We start from the raw sequence: 26,776 nt of genomic DNA on the forward strand, positions 1-26,776 counted from the left end.
ATCATTCATGAATAGTATTACTTTTATATACACCTTCGATTTATCGTTTTACACTATTTTGACGAAAGAACATATTTCTAACAAATATGAACTATATCTCTCTCTTTTGTATAGCATTCTTATATCATGTAGTTATACGACATTTTACGTTGAATTTATTAAACCTTCAAGTAAAAATAATTACTGCAATCAATTCACATAATCTGCCTTTTTTTCTTCTTAAATTTCATGATTATGTGAGTATTTAGATAAGCGAGTCTGTCAACGCAGATTGTTCCACATGCCAATTGCGATTAATTCGCTTTTGTAATGCTATTTATGAAATTTGCAGAAGGAACATTGGAACAGGACTACCGTCCGTCCGCTAGAGTTTGTGTTTCTCAACCGATCTTCACGTCACTTGTTGTACACATTCAATTTTGGGAGGGGTAAAAGCCTATTTGTTTAAAGGTCAAAGGAAAATGCACATCGATAATTTAGTAACGAGAGACTACTCCGCTTTAAGATACCATGTTAAGATTGAGATGTTTCCTTAATGAACTGGAAACATCAACGGCACCATTTTTTTCTGCGCCACATGCGCATTTTTACAATTAATGTCTCTTCAGTGATGCGTATGGTATTTATATCCCAACAGAGCTTTTTGTCATTGCAGTGTCTTTTTGACAGCGCCGAACTGATTGACCGTTATAGGTTGTCCGTGTCCCGAAAGACGTGAACATACCTTTTCCCCTGTCGTAGCTTCCTTTCCTTTCCCTGTTCATGAAAAATGACCTTCGTGTGTCTTGCAAGAAAAGAGAACTGCTTACCCTTCCCCTTTTCAGGACATAGCTTTGGTTTTCTACTCTTTTCTATTTTTTCCATGCATAAAGGTTTTTAAATTTCATCTCTGACCATACATAGGGGAGATTTAAGATCCCAATTATACTAGTGAAACCCCGCCGCATGTTTTATGCGCCTGAAACAATTCATAAACAAGTTGGTCATTGCAATTGGTAAGTTTTTGTCACAATAGAATATTTAGTTTACAATTTGATATTTTGACATCATGCTTCGCTCTCATATTTATTTCCTTTTTATTCGATCAAAGATAGTAACTTTGTATCCTTTTTTTTTTGGGGGGGGGGGGGGGGTGGAGATTGGGGTCTTTAACCAAAATGCAGACTATGCGGTAACTGAATGTCTGTTTTATATGTTGCATTGTGTGTTTTTTTTTCCTACTGCAGAAGTCATAAAAATAGCAAGAGAACGGAAAAAAAAAAATTACGATTTGAATCTGAATCTGAATCAGAAGAGACACCAAGGGCCTTTTAGACAAACTAGCTTCATCGAGCGTGCATCTATTTGCAGATAAGAAACTTTTGCAGCTCATTGTACATGAATTTTGCTGCCTTGTAAATAATTGAAAATTTTGATGAAGTTCAAGATTAATTATTTAATTACGAAATTTGTGGTTGAAGTTTGCAACGTTCATTGGCCAATATTACAGAGATATAGAACACCATGCTGTATAATTAATTATTCTTTATCTTTTCTGTATCTTTTCTCGTCTTTTTCATTAAGCCCATCAGGTTCTAAAGTATGGAACTGGTGGATACAAAAGTTTTCTCTTCTCCTTCTCGCCGTGGTTTCCCACTCAGTGTTCACTTCTTTGATTTGGAAAGTAACATTATCAAAAGGAAATTTCTTTGAGCGAAGATGTCTAGTGAGGGGACAGTTTTTGTTGGTTTTGTACCATGATCGATGGTTATTTAGCCGAATATTAAATTTGTCCGTTGTTTCTCCCACGTACTGAATGCCACAGGTGTTACATGTTAATACATAAATTGAGTTCTCCGTTTTACAGTTGGAATTTGTGTAGATGGTCTAACTTTGTTTTGTAAAGGAGCTGATGAAAGAACTGCTAGTATTGGCAGCTTTACAACATAAGCAATTCCGTCTCCCACATCGTGTGTAGCAACCGGGAGGTGGAGTAGGTTGCTTTGTTAACACAACTGTCACTAATTTGTCACGGATGATTTTAGGTCTTCTGAAGGCCATACCTGGTGGTGAGGAAAATACTTTTTTTCAAATTGGAGTCATTCTCTACAATTTTTGAATGCTTTCGAACAACGGATGACACATTTTTGAAAATCAGTTTGGTAAGTGAGTACAAGAGGTGTTCTGTTGACTCCTTTATTTTTATCCTTGTACTCCATAAGTTCTTGGCGGCTATTTCTGTTTGATTTTTCGATCGTTCTTTTAATTGTTCTTATCAAGTAAGTATTTCGAAAGACTTAAAATCAGTTGCGTTCACAATTCATACAGTCTAAAATTACCGTTGGTAATTATATTTAACAAATTCCAGGAAACGCACTATTAAAATAACAATTTCATCTTATTTAAGTAATCATAATTATATATGTTTGTCATAAAGGCTATAATGATTTATGGCAAAATGATTGACAGGATTTAAATCAGAAATCATCAGGAAAGATGAAGTAAATCAAAAACTAAAAGAACAGGAAGAAGGTGTGAAAGATTATGTTGATGAAAAACTGAAACAAAATTTAGAAGAATGTGTACAGGGTAGGTATGATAAATCTTAATCTGAAAAAAAAATCATAGATTAATAAGAACATTTGATGATGATGATGATGATGGTGATGATGATGACGACGACGACGACGACGACGACGACGACGACGACGACGACGACATCTATCCCGAATCATGTTGGTTGACGGTTGAAATCGTATGTGATATTAAGGAAAAACATATCATATAGACTTGATTATATACAATTTAAATCAGTTCAAATAATTGATTGTTTTTTGTCTGACGTCCAGTGGCAAATATTTCATGCATATTCAAGACGAGAACATTTTTAAGTTAACAATTAAAATAATAGGTTGGTCCTCGAATAGGGCTTCGACCTGGATAATGTGCGTGGTAAGTTTGGACTTCCATTGGGAAACGAGGGTAAATTGGATAGAGACAGAAAATAAGCCTGACAACAGACCACCTACAGATCCCTAAAAGAGTTGTTGCAAGGGTTCTTAGCGTGCAGAGAGCGTGGAACTCTCTCTACACGACGCATCGTATTTCACACCCCCATTCTGATCGGACATGGCTGTGAATTTATGCATCCCTCAGTGTCAAACAGACGTCCCACTTTAGCAAGGGTTTTACTGCTGGTCGGAAGAAGACGAGGAGACTATCATATTTCTACTTCTACAACCAGTCAACCTTTGGGTCAGAACAATTTAAGTTAAATGATGTTATATAAACTTTTGGATTTTATAACGCTTTTGCAACCAGTGAGACAATGTATCAATATCATCACAGATTGCTGTTATAGAAAGATTGCAATTGCATTGTTTTCGTGTAAACTTCATTGGACTAGGTATTTTCTACTTAATATGAAATATGTATATATATTTATAAATAAATAAATTATTTTTGATAATTTCAGTTTACATGAAAAGTAAAGAAATGGATTTCAACGAGAAGATTCCCCCTAAAATTCAAGGTATATTCTATAAAAAAAATGAAGGCAGTATTTCCCAATCTTCAAAACAATTAAAAATTATTGCCTCGTTATTAGATTCAACTAATATTACATAGATTTATATATGTTATATATTATTATTACGCATTATTCTGCATATTGTAAACCCGTCCTCTTTTCTTCTGATATCACATGGACAGTGGAATCGACCTCATATCTTGCCTTACATTAAAATTTTACAATTCACAATGAAGGTCGGTTGAGAACAAAATGGCTGATTTTATCTTCCCAATTGGGAACTCTCGGTTCAATTTCCTATAAGGCAACAATCCAGCAGCTGCTGCATAATATGGAATATATATATTTCAGTTAATACGACATTCTAGTGCTTGCGTTTCCTATTATAGTTTTTCTTGATAGAGGATTGTTGCTTACAAGAAATCTCTTGTTTCGCTTCCACCAGTTGATTGAGCGTAATGTAAATCTGTGTCAGTTAGTTTTTGATATTTGAGTTCTGCTATCTCTTTGGTATCATCAGCTTCTCATTTGTAGACTATTGGCTATATATAAAACTTAGAATAAAGAAATATTACCTATCTGTCATTTAAAGTCCATGTAAATATTCAAATATTGCAGAAAAATATGATCAGCATATAGAAGAATGGAAAAATGACAACGAAAAGTTTATTGTAACTGAGGCAACTAAGCATATAGATGACAAACTATGGGCAGATAATTGCGTTCTTGTAATTGGTCGCCCGGGAAGTGGAAAGTCCTCAATTATTCGACACATTGCGCTCAGGTTAAGCATGGAAGACAAGTATGAAATAATTCCAATCGTATTGAGCCCGAGTAATATATTAGATTATCACAACGAAAACCGAAAACAGGTCTTTATTATTGATGACTTTTGTGGTAAGCTAGTTATAAATGCTCAGAATGTAGACGTGTGGTCTACTCAAATCGATGATGTTTTGAAACTCATCAAATTGGATATAGACCAGCAAAATGCGAGGCCAGGATTTGTAAAATTTCTGTTTTCAACAAATGAAGACATTTTCAACGACAAAGTCTTCGGAAATCGCCTTGAAGAATTGACACCGTTTTGTTGCAAACTCTCAGAGAAGCCTTTAAAAGACGACGAAAAATTACAAATGATTAAGAAATATATATCAACCGAGGAAGCAAATATAAAAGAGACCATGATATCAGATGAAGTATATTTTCCTCTTCTCTGCAAAATATCAGAAGGCAAAACGGCTGATCAGATTGTTAAGTTGTTCAGCAATTTAGATGATTTCATCAAACAAGATCTATTATCACTTAAAGATACCAGTGTTATACAGTTCTGCATTATTACATTATGCGCTTTGTTTGAAAACCGTTTCAATGACGAAATGTTAAATGAAAATTTTAAATTTGCGACAAATAAGGAGGAAAACGCTTTCAAAGAAATTTGTGCTGAATTCAATTTAGGTCTTCATAAAGAATCAAATAAAATGCGTTTAAAAGAACAACTACAATCAGTTGAAGATACTTATGTTTCTAAAACTGAGGATTATTATAGTCTTATACATAGCAAAGTATATCAAGTCGCAGAGATTGTATGTGCACAATCATTCATAAATTGCTTTATTAAATTTGCACCTAGTTCGTTTATTGCTGCACGGTACCGCTTTAAATCGACCACCGTAGAGAAAAACGACAATGTAGTTTGGATAAATGAAGCCGACACCGAAAAAAGATATTTCAATAGATTGTTTATGGATTTAGAAGAGGGGATAACCTACAGCACATTTCACAATGCTCAGCTCTGTAATGTAGTGTACAGGGAAAAGTTCTGTTCCTACTGCAAGAAGAGAAAAGAGAAGCTTACAGAACTTCTTCTCCAAATAAAAGAAAGTAACAAATCCTTACCCCTGAATGAACAAAGTTCTCCTGATGAAAATGCTGACTATGAAGACTATTTAGATTTTAAAAAGCAGTATCACTTCATTTCTCACAAAATGCGAAAGCCACTTATCGAGTCAGCATGGGAGGGATATAGTGAAATTGTCAATATGCTGTTAGAAATGGAATGTGACATTAACGAGACGGATAAATTTGGAAGAACAGTCTTATTTGTTTCTAGTTATCTCAATAAAACCGACGTTGCCAAAACATTAATAGAAAGCGGCGCTATGCATGACATGTGTAATGAAAAAGGACAATGTGCGTTATTTATTGCTTCTAGACAAGGTCATTACGATATAGTAAAAGCTCTTCTTCAAAAGAAAGCTAGTACAGAACATTGTGATTTAGATGGGCACTCATCGCTGATAGAAGCATCCAGATGTGGCCATAAAGATATTGTAGAAGCGTTATTAAAATCAGGGGCAGATATTTCAAAATGCGATAATATTGGTAGGTCTCCCCTCTTTTTTGCGTGTTTAAATGGACGAAAGGATGTTGCAAATGTCTTAATAAGAAACAATGCCAACGTCAACCAATGCAACAAAAAAGGATTATCACCCCTCTCAGTAGCTTGCACGAAAGGAAATGCACATTTGTTAGATATCCTTATTAAAGCAAATGCGGACATTTCAAAAGTAGATAGTGATGACAGATCACCCTTGTTTATTGCGTGCGAAGAGGGGTTTGACAATGTAGTTGATATCATGATAAATAAAGGTGCAAACAAAACGCAATGTGACTGGCAAAACAGATCACCCTTATTCATTTCATGTGAAAAAGGTTATTATAACATCGTTCAATCTCTGATTAAAGGTACATCTGATTTGATAAACCTATGCGACGAAGAAAGTAGGTCGCCATTATTTGTTGCATGTGAAAAGGGAAAAGTTGAAATTGCTAAAATCTTACTAGAAAATGGTGCAAAACTTAATATTTTCGACAATAAAAATCGTTCCCCATTTTATGCTGCTTGTCGATCTGGTTACCTTGAGGTTGTCAAGCTTTTATACACCAAAGGTGGTGCAACAGATGATTGTAACATATGGGGCGGTTCACCTCTGTTCGTTGCTAGCAGAGAAGGTCATTTTGATATTGTTGAATTTTTAATAAATTTAAAATCGGATGCTTCGAAAGCAGATTCAAATGGGAAGACACCGCTAATAGTAGCATGCGAAGAAGGCAATGTGAAAATAGTCACGTTTTTGATAGCATCTGGTACCGATGTTAATCATTGTGATAATGAAAGAAGATCTCCGTTGCATGTTGCATGCTTTGGTGGATTTGCAGATATAGTTACATCGCTTATAGAAAACGGGGCGGATAAAACTCTTTGTGATATTGACGAACACATTCCTTTAGAAATAGCTCGTAAAAAGGAATTCAATGATATTGTTGAACTTTTAACTTAAAATTTACTGTAACTAAAACAATCGTAGAAAAACAATTTTTTTTTTACGTTCAACATGTGAGAAGTATTTCGATAAAAATTCAGAATAAAAAAAACCTTAGTAGACAGATATACATGATATAAGTAAACTGGGGTTGCGGATAACAAGTGGATGAGATACAAAAACGTCAACTTCGGATGACAAATGGATAAGATACAGAAACGCCAACTTCGTAGTTTCCGCAGCCATTATCGTTGTATACTTGCTAGGAGTTAAAACCTTATGAATATAAAATCTAATTATTGTACGAATTTCCAGTTCGTGTACATCTGGGTTGCTAAAATTCTGCTTATATGTTTTTTTGTTTGTTTTATTTTTGTGTGGAAATAATTGAAGTAAAATTGAAGTAAAATTGAAGTACATTTTTACTATTTACCAACATTATGCGAAACTTTAACTCCAAGTTTTGTTCCTTTGCTTTCTGTCGCCTCTCATGAACTCTTTATTGATTTTCTCATTCAGCCGACTGTTAAAACAATTATTTATTAATATTTATTGCTACATGTATAATGAGTGTAACTGATAAATAATTTTATTTCAATTTTATATTTCATAATTTGTACATAGAAAAAAGCAATGATATTTTGACAATCCTTATACTATATGAGCTGATTGAAAAAAAAACTAAAGCAAAAACTGTTGGTTTAGTTGTGTTTAATGAAATAAAACAATCCTATTGTTGATATTGAAGCACTTTTTAAACAATTCTGTGATAATGAGTCTGCCACTACTTTTCTATTTCTTATATCATTATTCATAAATTATAACAGTACCAAGGACACATTCATTTGGTATTAAATTGTGTATATAGCCAAACTAGCCTTTAAAAGAACAAGTAAACTGTGTGTCTCTTTAAAAAGATTTTATTTGTATTGTGTCGAACAAAATGACAAGATCGATTGACACGGGATTAGATTGAACAAAAAGATATCAGTTATTAAAAGCGGATAATATTTAAAAAATGTATATACAAATCAGGAGATGTGGTATGATGTCAATAAGACAACTATCCAGTAGAGTCCAAATGATATAAGTTTATACTATCGAAGATGTAGCAATTCTATTTTTATCGCAATATGACAAGGATGTATGTCTATTACATTCTATATATTGACGAAATATGAAGAAAAAAATATCAATTCTAAATATGAAGTAAAAAAAAAAAAAAAAAACAGAAGGAGTTTAATTGAAAACACTGTATTGCTTTTATATTTCTTGATACGAAATTGTAGTAATATGTAGACATCAACTTCCACAAAAACTGTCACCATGCATATCAGTGTCGTAGTTGTAGATTGTGAAAAGGGGGAACTTCTGAAAGTGACAAGCAAAAACCTTTTCTGAAGTCTACAAATGATCTAAAAGTGTAGAATTTAGTCATTGTCCTTATTTTTTAAAAATTTTTAATATATTTATGGTAAGAAAAACTGAGGAGGGGAGCAAAACTACAACAGATAGTTTTGCCCCAACCATTTTGAAAGTATAAAACATTCCCCCTTGCCCACCGCTCTTACGCCTTCATGTGATATCGTACGTTGAAGAGCAGACTTGTGTGTGTCATTCTAGTACGAAAGTGGGGCGTTGTCTTCCTGTGGACAGCGTTCCAGTATACTAGCACTGTAAAGTCCTGCAACTACGGTAGGCTAGCACAAAGAAGTCAAAATTATACACACACCCTTTAGTTTTTTATTTATTTTATTTCCTTTTATTTACTTATCTTTTTTTGTACATATAAAACCTTTTACTTATTATTTTTGCAAAACTCACATACGCATATTTAGGCCTATTTCTAGGCTAGATTTTTTATACATTTTCAGTTTTGCCATCTTTTTGTTTACTAAAGGAAAGGATAATGCTATAAACAAAAAAAGTTCGTACATCATGTTAAATTTAATAATATGTTTAGTCAGTGAACAGTACACCACGAGCGATCAGATGTACAATGTATACGAAAAGAGGTGTTGAATATACGCAAACGACAAAACAAGCTACCTATCATCACATAAAAATCAGATAAATGACAATTAGAGGACAACATATAGAAATAAAAAGATGTGGTATGAGTGCCAATGATACAACTCTCCATCCAAGTCACAATGTGTTAAAAGTAAACAATTATAGGTCAAAGTACGGCCTTCAACACGGAGCCTAGGCTCATACCGAACAGCAAGCTATAAAGGACCCCAAAATGACTAGTGTAAAACAATTCAAACAGGAAATACACATTTGTAAAACGTGTTAGGATCTACTAGTAAATTGATTGAATTTTAAAACAAAACAACGAGTGAATAAGTTTTATAGAAACTACTTAAGATGTGTCATCAACATCAATGTTCGGAGAAGACGAACAAACCTTCTTACTTTCTAATATCAGTGGCTGTACTGAAATGTATATGTCATCAACCAAGTAAGGAGAAGTGCTGAACAATGATTTAGCTAGATTTCCATTGTAAATTTATTCTCAAAGAAATTGAATGAATGACGTGATAGAAGCTTATAATAATTGACAATGCTCATTGTGTGTGTAAACAAATTTGTATAAATATTCCCCTTAATTGTGAGTGAAAGGGTTCAGAACTAAAAAAATTACAAATTTACTTAAATCTACAGCAGTATAAAAAATCTGACAACAATATAGGACAGTATGACTGAATAGCGAAACTGACTTATGTCATATATGAATAAAGTGGGATGAGTGCTGGACATCAATGTAACAGCTATCTAACCTTTTAGTCTCCCTTGTCTTAAAATGCTGTAAAAACGAAGGTTTTTTTTCACACATGTTGCTTCAGTTATAACTGTTAACTTTCAAAATTAATTATTCAAATCCTGCATTTCGGAAGAACTTTACAATGTTAATGTAAGTATGAAGCTACTGACCGGCTGTTATCCTCATAAACTTACAATCAAACAGCAGCGGTATTTGCCGCCCAGTGTGTGTAATATAAACTTAGGAGATGTGATTATAATAGACAATGAGACAGTGATTTCATTTAGTGTTTCACGAAACAGCTACATAAACGTTTGTTTTAAAGCGAAAATGGTCCACAAAGAATCACCAAACGATTCATAGCCTTACTTAGTTATAAATATAACTAAACATTTAGTGTCATAATGTATCACTTAATGTAATCAATTATACCAAACCACTGGCTAGTATACATGTGCGCATGATTTCCTGGTGGAAAATTGGACATAAGAGTGATACAAATCCAGAGATAGATGTAAATGGAATATACAGATTTCTTTGCGGATGATATTTGTTTGTAGGTAAACTCGCCCTTAGTCAAGCTGAAGACAAAAAGTTGAATGTTTTTGACAATCAAAACTTCCTACAAGCTGCATCTTTTCACATCAACTTTGTACTGTAAAAAATTGTCATTCTTCCACTAATTACCCCTTGCAAATAGTTATTGCTTTGTCTTTTTACGTGAAGAGAGTTTGAGATTTTTCCTTTGAGTTTTTGGTACTCTGATACTCTTCTCATGCACTGTGTATTTCTACAATGTGCACTGTCAAACGATAGTCCACTTCCAACCTCCATAATACATGTTTTATGGAAGTGAAGAAGCCTTGTCATTCCGTAGACATAACATCGATTTCTTCAATCACATGAAACCGAGCGTAGATGCATATTTATATTTTCTTCTCAACCGAACAATCATCTATCTCGTTCAAGACTAATTGTTAAATACATTATCATTTCACAAATTTGGTCCTTCCGAAGCACTTTAATTTTCTGGATTTACTTCAGCAGGAACTTTACCGAAAAAAAATGGAATGTATAAATACTTGATGATCTAAACATGAGTATGACCAAAAGGGAACAAAAATGTATAACCTAAAACTTAATTAAAGGTCAACATTGCCTGAGAGAGTTAGAACCTTAGTTTCAAAATTTTTCAACAGAAATTTTGGGATTTTATGTTATCAATCATGACAGTACCAAAGCACCGACTCCTTGCCTGATGATACCCTCACGGACTAATACATGTTGTTCACCAGCACGGCAGCAACCTAGTTCTTAAACATAAATTAATGCTTTATCAATGTGTTCCAAAGAAGCGATGTTTTTTTTTTTTATCTCTGTGGTCTCAACGATGTTAAAATTTTAGAGAACTAGTACAAACAACCAGACTTAGCGTCTGTAGACTTAACATCCGAAAGAACAAAAAAAAAAAACCAAAAAACAAAAACACTGTAGTAAGCATACACAGACAAGATAAGCATACAACAACAAAACATGTTGCCACAGTGATAGGTGATGCTTGATCTAATGTAGAGTCAAACGTAGTTTTGCAATGTTATATTCTCGGTAGAGCTAGTATACGGAATATAAAGGGAAACACCTTCATAGAATTGCATAATCGAGGAACCTCTAAACGGGATGACAACGGGAGCGTTGTCTGATAAAGTGTCTAATAGAGAAAAAAGTGCATTCATCGCCATGCATGCTAAACAGTGAAAAAGGCCAAGATATGGAAAAAGACAATTTTATAAATTTTGAGATAAATAAAAACATGTCATTACGATATGGAATTAACAGTGTGAAAAAGTGTAAAGTGTCACATCTAATATTTATAAATTTATATCAATAGAAAAACAAAGAATACATTTGTATGAGGTATCTATCCATGACATAAAATCAGTACATACACAGCAAAAACACACAAAAAGCACAGGAACAGCGCTGTGATTGTTGTTCTTCATCTCAAAGTCACAACGTTGTTATACAAATTAGATAGTCATATGACTACTAGTATACAATTTCTGTTTTTTTTTCATTTGCTACAAGTATTGGGAATCTTCTTTTAGAGAATATTAATTATAAACTCCGTCGAAATACAAGTAATTATACATGTCTATCAACCAACCAGCAGATGACATTTAAACGTTTCCGACAATTAAACATGGTACTATATCAACCCTACGAAATGTAAAATTCTCCTAGGTCGTTCACGTCGGTCAATAACCAATCTCTGGTATTGATAAATCATTCTACCAACCTCATCAAAAGTCAATTACTGTATATTGATGACCTGTGATTTTTACATCGCGATGACCGTGAGGGCATTCCGATGTATTGTTGCCGACGAGATTTCTACTTACGTAACTTTCTTGTTTGACTGGTAACCGATCTATAAATACGCGGTCATTATCGAGTGCAAAATAACATTCCTTATCGTTTGTTATAAATTCATTTCTTAAATGAATACTCATAAAATATTTTGTTTCGAACATAAATTTGTAATATGAAAATGTTTTGTCGTTAGAAATATATATATAAGTAAAAAATCATTGATAATATCTATGCACACGTACAGAAAAAATTGTGTTATCGCATGAGAAAGAATATCTCAAGAACGTTTTGCGGGAAAATATGAATGCCTGCTCAAATCCAATCTATTAGAAAAATCATATTATTACAGAAGAGTGTCCACCATGCACTTGCACTGCACTATTATTAGAATAGTAAAATAGAATGATATACAAATGGAAGAAAATTGTATTTTATACATGTAACTGTTATATACAAACATTAATATAATATATAACAACAAACCAGAGTATACTGATTTGTATCACTACCATATAATAGTTATTACGTTGAATTCCCTGTCATTTATTCATTATCCACGCACGAACTTGTCTCAGAAAAAAAAAATATCTCTGTACATTAACCTCACTTTCAGGTATACAGATGTGATTTTTTTACTGAGACAAGTGCTTGTGACCATCCACAAGAACTTGCGGATGATCGATGTTCAGTACTTCAGTACTTTGATTTAATGTAGGTTTGCTTGCTGTCTCATTATTTATATTTAAAATGAATAAACAAGTGGTTTTAGAATGTTTCTTAGTACCTGTGTTATATGTATAGGAAATACCTCAAATCATTTAAACTTGTACTTTGTAAATATTTGTAATATTTATATATATATATATATATTGCTATATTAAGAAATGTTATCATTACATTGTTCTATTTTTAAAGTACAACTTGTACAGGCAGAAACAAAAATGAGGGAAATGCGATAATAACAAATTTAAAGTATTCCACAGAACTCGATACATTAAATCATCTTTCGGTCAAGTTGAATTTTGATTTAAAAAAAAGTGTGGATAACAACTGAGAAAATCACAAGAAACCTTAAAGGTAAGATACATTTAATGTGTATTAAATGTTAAATAATTTAGTTTCGGTTTTCCTCCAATATATGCTCGAGTGTGGTTTTTTTCTTAATTGTATGTATATGTAGACGACCAATTAGCACAGGCGGTTTAAAATGGTTGTTTAAATTCTAAATATAATTTTTGGTGAAACTCACTTTTCCATTCGTGAGATTTTATCTGATACTAAACACTAAAATTCCTCTACCATTGTTAAATTCATTTGCCATGTCTTGAATTGAACTTGTAAACTGCTATGACTTCTAAGGTTGAAACACCGCCTAGGTTTGTTCGTGGCAGAGTGCTCGCCTCGAGCACGGGAGGTCGTATGTTCAATACCCGCTAGCGGAAACCTACAGTTATTTGCAATTAGGGTAAGGTCTATTCGCAATTAGGAGTAACAGCTGAGATTAAGGTGTAATACCACCATTGATTTTCCCCTATTAGTCTTTGTTAAATTTGCACTTTTCAAAAATTTGTGCAGAATTTATCTTTGTTTCAAATAAAGAAATACTTGGCATGAGTACAGTTTTATCCTGTCCATAAAGAAGACTTTTTTGTTAAATAAACTGGATGTGACTTTTATCCTTTGTAATACTGGTTAGTTCAAGCATTCCTGTCAAGTTTTGTCATAATCAGTTCAATAGTTTGAGAAAAATCTAGTATAATGTAAAACGACATCTACAGCGATTCGAGCAAAATTTCTTCGAAAAATCCAAACCAAGCCGCATCATGATAGAATATAGTGTGGACCAATAAATGATCAAATATTCATCTCATCTGCCTACAAACAGTTGAATATGATACAAAAGATGACTTTAGGATGATAAATACTACTAATGGACCTCTTTGTCTTCCGTTAAAATTCTTTTTTGTTCCATTCATACCCCTCATTTCCTAAAAATTTCTACTTTTTAGGTCAATAAATAAAAATTTTGGGGTAACTTTCACTTATTTATGATAGAAATGTTATTATAAATGATTAATTGAAGTAATCAAGCTGAATGAACTATCCGTATAAAAGTTAACTGTCTCCAGGGAGGTTTCAATAAGTCCTTACGTAAAACTTAAATTTATGCCGTGTTCCAGAGAGGGACATAAAGAACTTCTTTTTTGGTGAATAATTTGTTGTTACTGCTTTAAAAATAATTTCATTTACTTAAAACTATATATTGATTAAAGTATTTCTTAGGAAAATTTTTCTAGTATAGCAGAATATAAGAAATAAGGAGAAAAAGCTCCCAAAAACTCTAAGTATGGCTTGTTCTGTCAACTAATATTCATGGTAAAGTCTAGCTATTTCAAGAAAATTTTCTCATAAAATGTGTTTTGGAGACTCAATCCACTCAGAATATTTCATTATTTGTAATATTTCACTTAAATAGCAAGAAATTTTAACACATGAGAGTACTCACAAGGTCAAAGGTGCATGTACAGCTTCCCATAAAGAAGACCTTTTTGTTAAATAAACCGAATGTGACTTTTATCCTTTGTAATACTGGTTATTTCAAGCATTCCTGTAAAGTTTTGTCATAATCAGTTGAATAGTTTGAGAAAAATCTAGTATAATGTAAACGACATCTACAGCGATTCGAGCAGAATTTCTTCGAAAAATCCAAACCAAGGCGCATCATGATAGAATATAGTTTGGACCAATAAATGATCAAATATTTATCTCATCTGCCTACAAACAGTTGAATATGATACAAAAGTTGACTTTAGGATGACAAATACTACTAATGGACCTCTTTGTCTTCCTAATAAGGTCTCTTTTGTTCCATTTATACCCCTCGTTTCCTCAAAATGTCTACTTGTTAGGCCAATAAATAAAAATTTTGGGGTAACTTTCACTCATTTATGATAGAAATGTTATTATAAATGATTAATTGAAGTATTCAAGCTGAACGAACTATCCGTATAAAAGTTTACTGTCTCCAAGGATGTTTCAATAAGTCCTTACGTAAAACTTAAATTTACGCCGTGTTCCAGAGAGGGACATAAAAAGCTTCTCTTTTGGTGAATAATTTGTTGTTACTGCTTTAAAAATTATTTCATTTACTTAAAACTATATTTTTATGAAAGTATTTCTTAGGAAATATTTTCTAGTATAGCAGAATATAAGAAATAAGGAGAAAAGCCCCCAAAACTTTAAGTATGGCTTGTTCTGTCAACTAATATTCATGGTAAAGTCCTATTTCAAGGAAATTTTCTCATAAAATGTGTTTTGGAGACTCAATTCACTCAGAATATTTCATTATTTGTAATATTTCACTTAAATAGCAAGAAATGTTAACACATGAGAGTACTCACAAGGTCGAAGGTGCATGTACAGCTTCCCATAAAGAAGAATTTTTGTTAAATAAACCGAATGTGACTTTTATCCTTTGTAATACTGGTTATTTCAAGCATTCCTGTCAAGTTTTGTCATAATTAGTTCAATAGTTTAAGAAAAAATCTAGTATAATGTAAGACGACATCTACAGCAATTCGAGCAAAATTTCTTCGAAAAATCCAAACCAAGCCGCATCATGATAGAATATAGTTTGGACCAATAAATGATCAAATATTTTTCTCATCTGCCTACAAACAGTTGAATATGATACAAAAGATGACTTTAGGATGATAAATACTACTAATGGACCTCTTTGTGTGCCTTATAAGGTCTCTTTTGTTCCATTTATACCCCTCATTTCCTCAAAATTTCTACTTTTTATACCAATAAATAAAAATTTTGGGGTAACTTTCACTCATTTATGATAGAAATGTTATTATAAATGATTAATTGAAGTATTCAAGCTAAATGAACTATCCGTATAAAAGTTTACTGTCTCCAAGGAGGTTTCAATAAGTCCTTACGTAAAACTTAAATTTACTCCGTGTTCCAGAGAGGGACATAACGAACTTCTTTTTTGGGGAATAATTTGTTGTTACTGCTTTTAAAATAATTTCATTTACTTCAAACTATATATTGATTAAAGTATTTCTGAGGCAAATTTTTCAAGTATAGCAGAATATAAGAAATAAGGAGAAAAAGCTCCCATAAACTCTAAGTATGGCTTGTTGTGTCAACTAATATTCATGGTAAAGTCTAGCTATTTCAAGAAAATTTTCTCATAAAATGTGTTTTGGAGACTCAATCGACTCAGAATATTTCATTATTTGTAATATTTCACTTAAATAGCAAGAAATTTTAACACATGAGAGTACTCACAAGGTCAAAGGTGCATGTACAGCTTCCCATAAAGAAGACTTTTTTGTTAAATAAACAGAATGTGACTTTTATCCTTTGTAATACTGGTTATTTCAAGCATTCCTGAAAAAGTTTTGTCATAATCAGTTCAATAGTTTGAGAAAAATCTAGTATAATGTAAGACGACATCTACAGCGATTCGAGCAAAATTTCTTCGAAAAATCCAACCAAGCCGCATCATGATAGAATATAGTTTGGACCAATAAATGATCAAATATTTATCTCATCTGCCTACAAACAGTTGCATATGATACAAAAGATGACTTTAGGATGAAAAAGACTACTTATGGACCTCTTTGTCTTCCTTATAAGGTCTCTTTTGTTCCATTTATACCCCTCAATTCCTCAAAATTTCTACTTTTTAGACCAATAAATAAAAATTTTAGGGTAACTTTCACTCATTTATGATAGAAATGTTATTATAAATGATTAATTGAAGTATTCAAGCTGAATGAACTATCCGTATAAAAGTTTACTGTCTCCAAGGAGGTTTCAATAAGTCCTTACGTAAAACTTAAATTTATGCCGTGTTCCAGAGAGGGTCATAACGAACTTCTTTTTTGGTGAATAATTTGTTGTTACTGCTTTTAAAATAATTTCATTTACTTTAAACTATATATTGATTAAAGTATTTCTTAGGAAAATTTTTCTAGTATAGCAGAATATAAGAAATAAGGAGAAAAAGCTCCCAAAAACTCTAATTATGGCTTGTTCTGTCAACTAATATTCATGGTAAAGTCTAGCTATTTCAAGAAAATTTTCTCACAAAATGTGTTTTGGAGACTCAATCGACTCAAAATATTTCATTATTTGTAATATTTCACTTAAATAGCAAGAAATTTTAACACATGAGAGTACTCACAAGGTCAAAGGTGCATGTACAGCTTCCCATAAAGAAGAATTTTTGTTCAATAAACCGAATGTGACTTTTTTCCTTTGTAATACTGGTTATTTCAAGCATTCCTGTCAAGTTTTGTCATAATCAGTTCAATAGTGTGAGAAAAATCTAGTTTAATGCAAACGACACCTACAGCGATTCGAGCAGAATTTCTTCGAAAAATCCAAACCAAGCCGCATCATGATAGAATATAGTTTGGACCAATAAATGATCAAATATTTATCTCATCTGCCTACAAACAGTTGCATATGATACAAAAGATGACTTTAGGATGAAAAAGACTACTTATGGACCTCTTTGTCTTCCTTATAAGGTCTCTTTTGTTCCATTTATACCCCTCAATTCCTCAAAATTTCTACTTTTTAGGCCAATAAATAAAAATTTTAGGGTAACTTTCAATCATTTATGATAGAAATGTCATTATAAATGATTAATTGAAGTATTCAAGCTGAATGAACTATCCGTATAAAAGTTTACTGTCTCCAAGGAGGTTTCAATAAGTCCTTACGTAAAACTTAAATTTACTCCGTGTTCCAGAGAGGGACATAAAGAGCTTCTTTTTTGGTGAATAATTTGTTTTACTGCTTTAAAAATTATTTCATTTACTTAAAACTATATATTGATTATAGTATTTCTTAGGCAAATTTTTCAAGTACAGCAGAATATGAGAAATAAGGAGAAAAAGCTCCCATAAACTTTAAGTATGGCTTGTTGTGTCAACTAATATTCATGGTAAAGTCTAGCTATTTCAAGAAAATTTTCTCATAAAATGTGTTTTGGAGACTCAATCCACTCAGAATATTTCATTATTTGTAATATTTCACTTAAATAGCAAGAAATTTTAACACATGAGAGTACTCAAAAGGTCAAAGGTGCATGTACAGATTCCCTTAAAGAAGACTTTTTTGTTATTTAAACTGAATGTGACTTTTATCCTTTGTAATAGTGGTTATTTCAAGCGTTCCTGTCAAGTTTTGTCATAATCAGTTCAATAGTTTGAGAAAAACCTAGTATAATGTAAGACGACATCTACAGCATTTCGAGCAAAATTTCTTCGAAAAATCCAAACCAAGCCGCATCATGATAGAATATAGTGTGGACCAATAAATGATCAAATATTTATCTCATCTGCCTACAAACAGTTGATAATGATACAAAAATGACTAAAGGATGATAAATACTACTAAAGGACCTCTTTGTCTTCCTTATTACGTCTCTTTTGTTCCGTTCATACCCCTCATTTCCTCAAAATTTCTACTTTTTAGGCCAATAAATAAAAATTTTAGGGTAAATTTCTTTCATTTATGATAGAAATGTTATTATAAATGATTAATTGAAGTATTCAAGCTGAATGAACTCACCATATAAAAGTTTACTGTCTCCAAGGAGGTTTAAATAAGTCCTTACGTAAAATTTAAATTTACGCCGTGTTCCAGAGAGGGACATAAAAAGCTTCTCTTTTGGTGAATAATTTGTTGTTGATGCTTTAAAAATAATTTCATTTACTTAAAACTGTATATTGATTAAAGTATTTCTTAGGAAAATTTTTCTAGTATAGCAGAATATAAGAAATAAGGAGAAAAAGCTTCCAAAAACTCTAAGTATGGCTTGTTCTGTCAACTAATATTCATGGTTAAGTCCTATTTCAAGAACATTTTCTCATAAAATGTGTTTTGGAGACTCAATCCACTCAGAATATTTCATTATTTGTAATATTTCACTTAAATAGCAAGAAATTTTAACACATGAGAGTACTCAAAAGGTCAAAGGTGCATGTACAGATTCCCTTAAAGAAGACTTTTTTGTTAAATAAACAGAATGTGACTTTTATCCTTTGTAATAGTGGTTATTTCAAGTATTCCTGTCAAGTTTTGTCATAATCAGTTCAATAGTTTGAGAAAAACCTAGTATAATGTAAGACGACATCTACAGCATTTCGAGCAAAATTTCTTCGAAAAATCCAAACCAAGCCGCATCATGATAGAATATAGTGTGGACCAATAAATGATCAAATATTTATCTCATCTGCCTACAAACAGTTGAATATGATACAAAAATGACTTAAGGATGATAAATACTACTAAAGGACCTCTTTGTCTTCCTTATTAAGTCTCTTTTGTTCCGTTCATACCCCTCATTTCCTCAAAATTTCTACTTTTTAGGCCTATAAATAAAAATTTTAGGGTAACTTTCTTTCATTTATGATAGAAATGTTATTATAAATGATTAATTGAAGTATTCAAGCTGAATGAACTATCCATATAAAAGTTTACTGTCTCCAAGGAGGTTTCAATAAGTCCTTTCGTAAAATTTAAATTTACCCCGTGTTCCATAGAGGGACATAAAAAGCTTCTCTTTTGCTGAATAAATTGTTGTTACTGCTTTAAAAATAATTTCATTTATTTAAAACTATATATTGATTAAAGTATTTCTTAGGAAACATTTTCTAGTATAGCAGAATATAAGAAATAAGTAGAAAAAGTCCCCAAAACTCTAAGTATGGCTTGTTCTGTCAACTAATATTCATGGTAAAGTCCTATTTCAAGGATATTTTCTCGTAAAATGTGTTTTGGAGACTCAATCCACTCAGAATATTTCATTATTTGTAATATTTCACTTGAATAGCAAGAAATTTTAACACATGAGAGTACTCACAAGGTCAAAGGTGCATGTAAAGCTTCCCATATTAGGTGTAATACCACCATTGATTTTCCCCTATTAGTCTTTGTTAGATTTGCACTTTTCAAAAAATTGTGCAGAACTTATCTTTGTTTCAAATAAAGCAATACTTGGCATGAGTGAAGTTTTATCCTGTCTAGTACTATAGAAAACATTTCACATAACATTTCATTGCATATAAGAAAATTACCATACTGAAAGTTAACCAATCAAATTTTCCCCCTTTTTTAACCTGTGTACAAGCTTTAGTAACCATGTAACCTCAAGTTTCCAAAATATTCTATAGAAACCCCAAATAAAAAAAATAATGGTGCTTTGAAATACCCACGATATATGTTTGTGACCCAGAAATGTTTTACTGCAATGAAATGTAGGATCAATTACCTAAAACTGTCAAATTCAAGGGAATATTTTGTTCGACCTATTTTCGTATGCAACCGGATGTGACGTACTAAGATTTGGTGGTATAACACCTTTATAAAAAAGACTTTTTTGTTAAATAAACTGAACTAAATGTGACTTTTATCCTTTGTAATACTTGTTATTTCAAGCATTCCTGTCAAGTTTTGTCATAATCAGTTCAATAGTTTGAGAAAAATCTAGTATAATGTAAGACGACATCTACAGCGATTCGAGCAAAATTTCTTCGAAAAATCCAAACCAAGCCGCATCATGATAGAATATAGTGTGGATCAATAAATGATCAAATACTTATCTCATCTGCCTACAAACAGTTGAATATGATACAAAAGATGACTTTAGGTTGATAAAGACTACTAATGGACCTCTTTGTCTTCCTTATAAGGTCTCTTTTGGTCCATTTATACCCATCATTTCCTCAACATTTTCTACTTTTTAGGTCAATAAATAAAAAAATTGGGGTAACTTTTACTCATTTATGATAGAAATGTTATTATATATGATTAATTGAAGTATTCAAGCTGAATGAACTATCCGTATAAAAGATTACTGTCTCCAAGGAGGTTTCAATAAGTCCTTACGTAAAACTTAAATTTACACCGTGTTCCAGAGAGGGACATTAAAAGCTTCTCTTTTGGTGAATAATTTGTTGTTACTGCTTTAAAAATAATTGCATTTACTTAAAACTATATATTTATTAAAGTATTTCTCAGGAAACATTTCTAGTATAGCAGAATATAAGAAATAAGGAGAAAAAGCTCCCCAAAACTCTAAGTATGGCTTGTTCTGTCAACTAATATTCATGGTAAAGTCCCATTTCAAGGAAATTTTCTCATAAAATTTGTTTTGGAGACTCAATCCACTCAGAATATTTCATTATTTGTAATATTTCACTTAAATAGCAAGAAATTTCAACACACGAGAGTACTCACAAGGTCAAAGGTGCATGTACAGCTTCCCATATTAGGTGTTATACCACCATTGATTTTCCTCTATTAGTCTTTGTTAAATTTGCACTTTTCAAAAATTTGTGCAGAATTTGTCTGTGTTTCAAATAAAGAAATACTTGGCATGAGTAAAGTTTTATCCTGTCCAGTACTATAGAAAAAATTTCACATAACATTTCATTGCATATAAGAAAATAACCATCACTGGAAGTTAACCAATCAAATTTTCCCCCTTTTTTAACCTGTGTACAAGCTTTAGTAACCAAGTTATCTCAAGTTTCCAAAATATTCTATAGAAACCCCAAATAAAAAGATATTGGTGCTTTGAAAGACCCAAGATATATGTTTGTGACCCAGAAATGTCTTACTGCAATGAAATGTAGGATCAATTACCTACAACTGTCAAATTCAAGGGAATATTTTTTTTCGACCTATTTTCGTATGCAACCGGATGTGACGTACTATGATTTGGTGGTGTTACACCTTAATTGGATCCGTAGGAGAATAACATCTGCGGCTAGGATTGATTTTTTTTCCTTGACTTTCACCTGGTGAACCACCAATTTAGATTGTAGTTCAAGTCCAAATCAATTTCCTAAATATGCATGTAATATTTGTCGCAGGACGTTGAACAACCACCAATCAATTATTCTACAGCTGTTAACTTCCCCCTACTATGTGTTATCGACTTTTTTAGATTTAAAAAAGTATTTAGTATATAGTGCATTTATTCCACGCAGTACGTTAGTCTTAATATCAGTCCCTATTAAATGGCGTATTTTTCTTTGTTGTGCGTAAGTCTGGATTATGTCGAAAGTTTGAATTAAACCTAAGTTAGGCTATTTGTTAATAAGTCATAAACCAAACGACAACAAAAGTGACACACAATCTTAAACAAAATACAAATGTCTAGATTGTTATTTTAGTTCAGTCTCTTAATTGCAAATGTCAGGAACAATTGTAAATGAAACTAAATAAAAACTTTATATGATGAAACATGCAAAACCATTTTTCCTTAATTTATTTCATATTAGAGCTCTACAAAAATAATGGCTTCCAATCTTTTTTTTTTAAATTCACAACATGACATCTTTTTGTGTGTTTTCTTTGAGGATATAGCAGCATTTAATTCATGGTGTATTCTGAAAATTGTAATTTCTTAAGGGGGTTCCAATCTGCGTTGTTTGTATGTGTTGGCAAATCTTATACAATTAGTAATTTATCGCAAATATGAATAAAAAGGACATATTGTCATTCCTAACCAAAGGTAAAAAAAAATATCAAATTAGCAGATCTACATATTTCAAAGTATTTGTATAACCGCTAAATTCTATGTCACAAAAAATGCACTGTATTTCAAAGTGACTCTTTATTTATTGATAAAAAGGTAATAACAATCATGTCAGACAATAAACAATACAAATGATATACACTATGTCAACACACAATTGATATTGACTTTATAAATACCTTAAATACAAAAGGTATTATGTTTTAATTCAAAACTAGATAAATCTATCCGTGACACAGGCACATTTTACTACGTAAATATTGGATAGTTATAAATATTAAAATCTATTAAGTGAAATTACTATTATTGTTCTAAATGTCTATCAATCAGCTTTATATTTGAGTTGCAGATTTCAGTTTTCAATACATTGTACATGTTGTAATATTACATTTGTCTTAGTAATACCATTATATTTTATATAGTGTAAATATTGTTTGAATTATATCGATGATGACTTATACTGCTCAAATACATAACAAACTGTAGCCAAACGAGAGTCTTTATCCCACTTTGACACAATTTCTCATCGTAAGGTCGGTTTTTTTTTAAAAAAGCTTGCATTATTTGTAGATGTATATTTTTTGTGCATTGATCTTTAAAATGATTCCTTTTTTTTCGCAATGATTTAACACCAAACGATGTTTTGTGCCAAAATTAGGTTACATTTGTACAAAGAATCCTGTAATTCAAACACTACATGAAATAACTAATAATTGTAAATTTTGGTTGGAGTTGTGAAAATATAATTAGAAGTTGTCTAAAAATCTCTTAAAACACACAGTTACGTAAAAAAAAGGAAAACACAAAAACGAAAAACGAAAAAAAAAATAAAATAAAAAGTAAGTTAAAAAAATACGCTAAAAATATGAGAACAATGTCTCATATTTGATAAAGTCATGCATTTAAAGGAAGAAGAACTGATGAAAGAAAACATGATTTATTCATAAGTTGTAATTCTCTTTTTGCCCATGGTTACTAAAACCCACTTCATTTGAAGGTTATTGGATAGGTATCTCATACCACATCTCCATATTTTATATACCTTTAATTATTTGGACATTTCAACACGATTTCTAGTTTTTTAAATAATCGACTGACGAGCTGCATTTGGTTAACACTTTTGAATTAAATATCCTTTTTACACATTGCTATCACCTATCCATATGCATTTATCTTTGTCATTTGAACTCTGGTTGATATTTGTCTCATTGGAAATCATACCAAATCTCTCTATTCTTATATTATAAAAGAAAGAGGAGGAAAAGGATAGTAGGTATAACGACAAGATCAAAGGCGACTGGAGGCGGGGAAAACATACGAATTATTTCGTGTATATTTTGCAATCTAGTATAAAAGACGAAATTATGACGTTGAAAATGATTTCCAAGCTCATCCATAAAAAAAATGTGGAGGCAAATTTAAATCAGCATGCAAGTTAAGACGAACAAAAATAATTCGATGGAAAATTGTTCTCCTCTGCATTTGGAACATAACAAATTAAAAAAAAAAATGATAATGATAATAAGCCTTTTATTCACAAACTCTTTAACATGTTTAACGTACAACAAAAAGGAAAGAAAGTAAATTGCATGTAATTCAACGCATGCATGCATTGTAAAATAAGAAAAATTGAAAAATTGGAATGGCAGGATTGATTTACAACTGAACCCTATAAATATTTCTGAATATACCTTTTCAAATTTATTATAAAATCTATAAATCATATGTTCAAAGTTGGAGCTTTTATTGATAGTCAGAAACAGGGATTAATAGCCCGTTTCCTAAAAAAATGGCAAGTCTACAGTCCAATTGAAAAACTGGAGACTAATCATTATAATAACTTTTACCAAATGTTAATACAACTTATATAATCAGCTTTAGCAAAAACATTGTATATAAGGTTTCTTTTGGGCAATAATCAGTGAAACACATAACCGTTTATTAACTGGTAGGCATATTGGAGAATGTACTATAATAATGTGGTAGAAGTAGATGATCTTCAAGGTTTTAAACTTTTGTTTAGCATTTGAGAAAGCTTTGATACTTTTGAATGGTTGTTTATCGATTCAGTTGGTATTGTTAGTGGTTAATGACCAATGTTTTGTAAAAATATCAAATTTTTACAGAAAACTTATTCGGGATTATGTACAGCTTGTTCTCGATTGATTCCTGTCGATGAAAAACACAACAAGAAACTGTCAAATATGTTTGACCATTTTCAGAAATGTTTTTCTTTCAAACTACCAAATGCGATGATTAAAACTTTAGTAAGTTGATGATTTGAACTCTCTTTTGAAACTGTTCCGCATTTAAGATTAATTGGGAAACAACATGGCGGCACTAACGGCACATAGTATCAATTGTATTTCTAGCGAAAAGAACGTTTTCATTATTCCTGAAACTACTTGCCCAACTTTAACTTAACATGGATGGGAGGATGTACAAACGTTGCCCAGTACAGATTACATTAAGTCCTAGTCTAGTATTTTATATTTAAGTCTGCTTATATTAATACAGAATATTATATTTGTGCTTCAATTTTTTCTACTTCGCCATATAAGTTGAGATAACTCAGTTAATGTTACTTTTAAAAGAATGTGTAGTGAATTTACTTATTTTGTTTTGTAACAAGAAAACAAGTCTTAGTCACGTGACCCCCAATTTTTATCTGTCTCATAGCGCATTATCAGAGCTATCTTCTCATATTTTGCTAAACATTCTATTGTTTATTTTTCTTTCTATTACAACAAAAATGGGTTTTTCATTTATAATCTATACAAGACCTAAATTTTGGCAAATTATTTAAAGTTCTATCGATTTGAACCCTCCCCCCCCCCCCCCCCCCCCCCCTTTATGCAAAGAAGTTGGATGAGCCTCTCTGATTACTTGGAGTTTTTAATTCAATTATTTTGAAAAATAACAAATGTTAGACTTAGGCTTTTCATCTCTTCATCAGGGTTGATGCAGATATAAAGCCAGCTTCATGTACATGTGCACATAGTGAAACCTCCTATAAATGTCGTATTTCTCTGTTAGAAAACCAGAATATTAAATTAGAGAAAGAATTACAAAGGTAAGTACTGTTTAAAATGTGAATGCTACTTCTGATTTCTTGGAATTATATTTGATAAATAAATTAAATTTGGTCGAAAAAAGGTGACCATTGTATGGTAGAGCAGTCGACATATTTGAATTTGAAAGTTCTTATTTTGATTAACAAGATCAAATGAAATTTATCATCTTATCTTATGAAATCAAACATTAATAGTGATTGATGTCCGTTTTAACACCTTGAAAAAGTTTTAAAGGGGGGACAACTTTTCCTGTTTTTGTTGTTAATTTTTCTTTCCTAAGAGATGATTTTCAACGGCCAGATTTATGTGCAAAACAACAAAGGAAACATTTATGATATACAATGGTTTTAAAAATAAGTCTTTTCTTGCAGACCCTATAAAATATGCAGGGGATCCAGCAACCGAGATATAGATTCCACATTTCCTTACTATAACTTCATTCAAGGCTCTTTTTTCCTAGAGTGGTTATAAAGAAGAAAATCAAACATTTAGTTATTAGACATAATAGTTTAAAAGAATATTAAGTACTTAATGGAAAAGTGCACCTCTCTTTTATCATAATATGGCTATATCTTTGCAACAGAACAAGATAGGCTAGTTGTATCAGCATCTCATAACCGCAAACTGGTGAAATTTGGAAAATGTTTTGTACATAATGCCTTTGTACACCTATTTTATTTTTTTTTTGTTTCAAATTATTGTTTCACAGAGCAAAATACGGATCTTTTCAATTTCTAAACAATGGAGAGGATGAATGAGTGTAGCAGTGTATGAATAAGTACATGTAAATAACATTGTTATGCCAATGCACGATGACAGAAAAGTCAGAGCGGATATTAATTTACCCCTTTCCACCCTTTAGTTATTTTGTTCATCTGAATATTGGGTGGTTTAAAAATTGCCTGTTGAAGAGAGGCGAAATATACCAGAGGGACATTCAAACTCATAAGGCGAAAATAAACTGACAACGCCATGGCTAAAAACTAAAAAGACCAACAGACAAAAAATAGTACAAAAAACACAACATAGAAAACTCAAGACTAAGCAAAACGAACCCCACAGAAAATTGTAGAACTACCCTTACAGATTTAGATTTTTTCTAATTTTTTTACAAGAATACAAGCTGTTGAATTAAGACATTTTTATGAAATTTCC

At 31.7% G+C, this 26,776-nt stretch overlaps 1 protein-coding gene across 1 annotated transcript; it reads left to right on the top strand.

Moving 5' to 3' along the window:
• The first annotated feature begins 2,409 nt into the window (after window positions 1-2,409).
• Window positions 2,410-7,248, top strand: LOC127715147 (ankyrin-1-like). The gene is made up of 3 exons (XM_052221170.1): window positions 2,410-2,568; window positions 3,455-3,511; window positions 4,127-7,248. The coding sequence occupies exons 2-3, from the start codon at window positions 3,460-3,462 to the stop codon at window positions 6,850-6,852; spliced, it is 2,778 nt and encodes a 925-aa protein (XP_052077130.1). The 5' UTR covers window positions 2,410-2,568; window positions 3,455-3,459; the 3' UTR covers window positions 6,853-7,248.
• Window positions 7,249-26,776: the final 19,528 nt, after the last annotated feature.

Source organism: Mytilus californianus, unplaced genomic scaffold (genome assembly GCF_021869535.1).
Source record: "Mytilus californianus isolate M0D057914Y unplaced genomic scaffold, xbMytCali1.0.p SCAF_9, whole genome shotgun sequence".
Classification (NCBI taxonomy): Eukaryota; Metazoa; Mollusca; class Bivalvia; order Mytilida; family Mytilidae; genus Mytilus; species Mytilus californianus.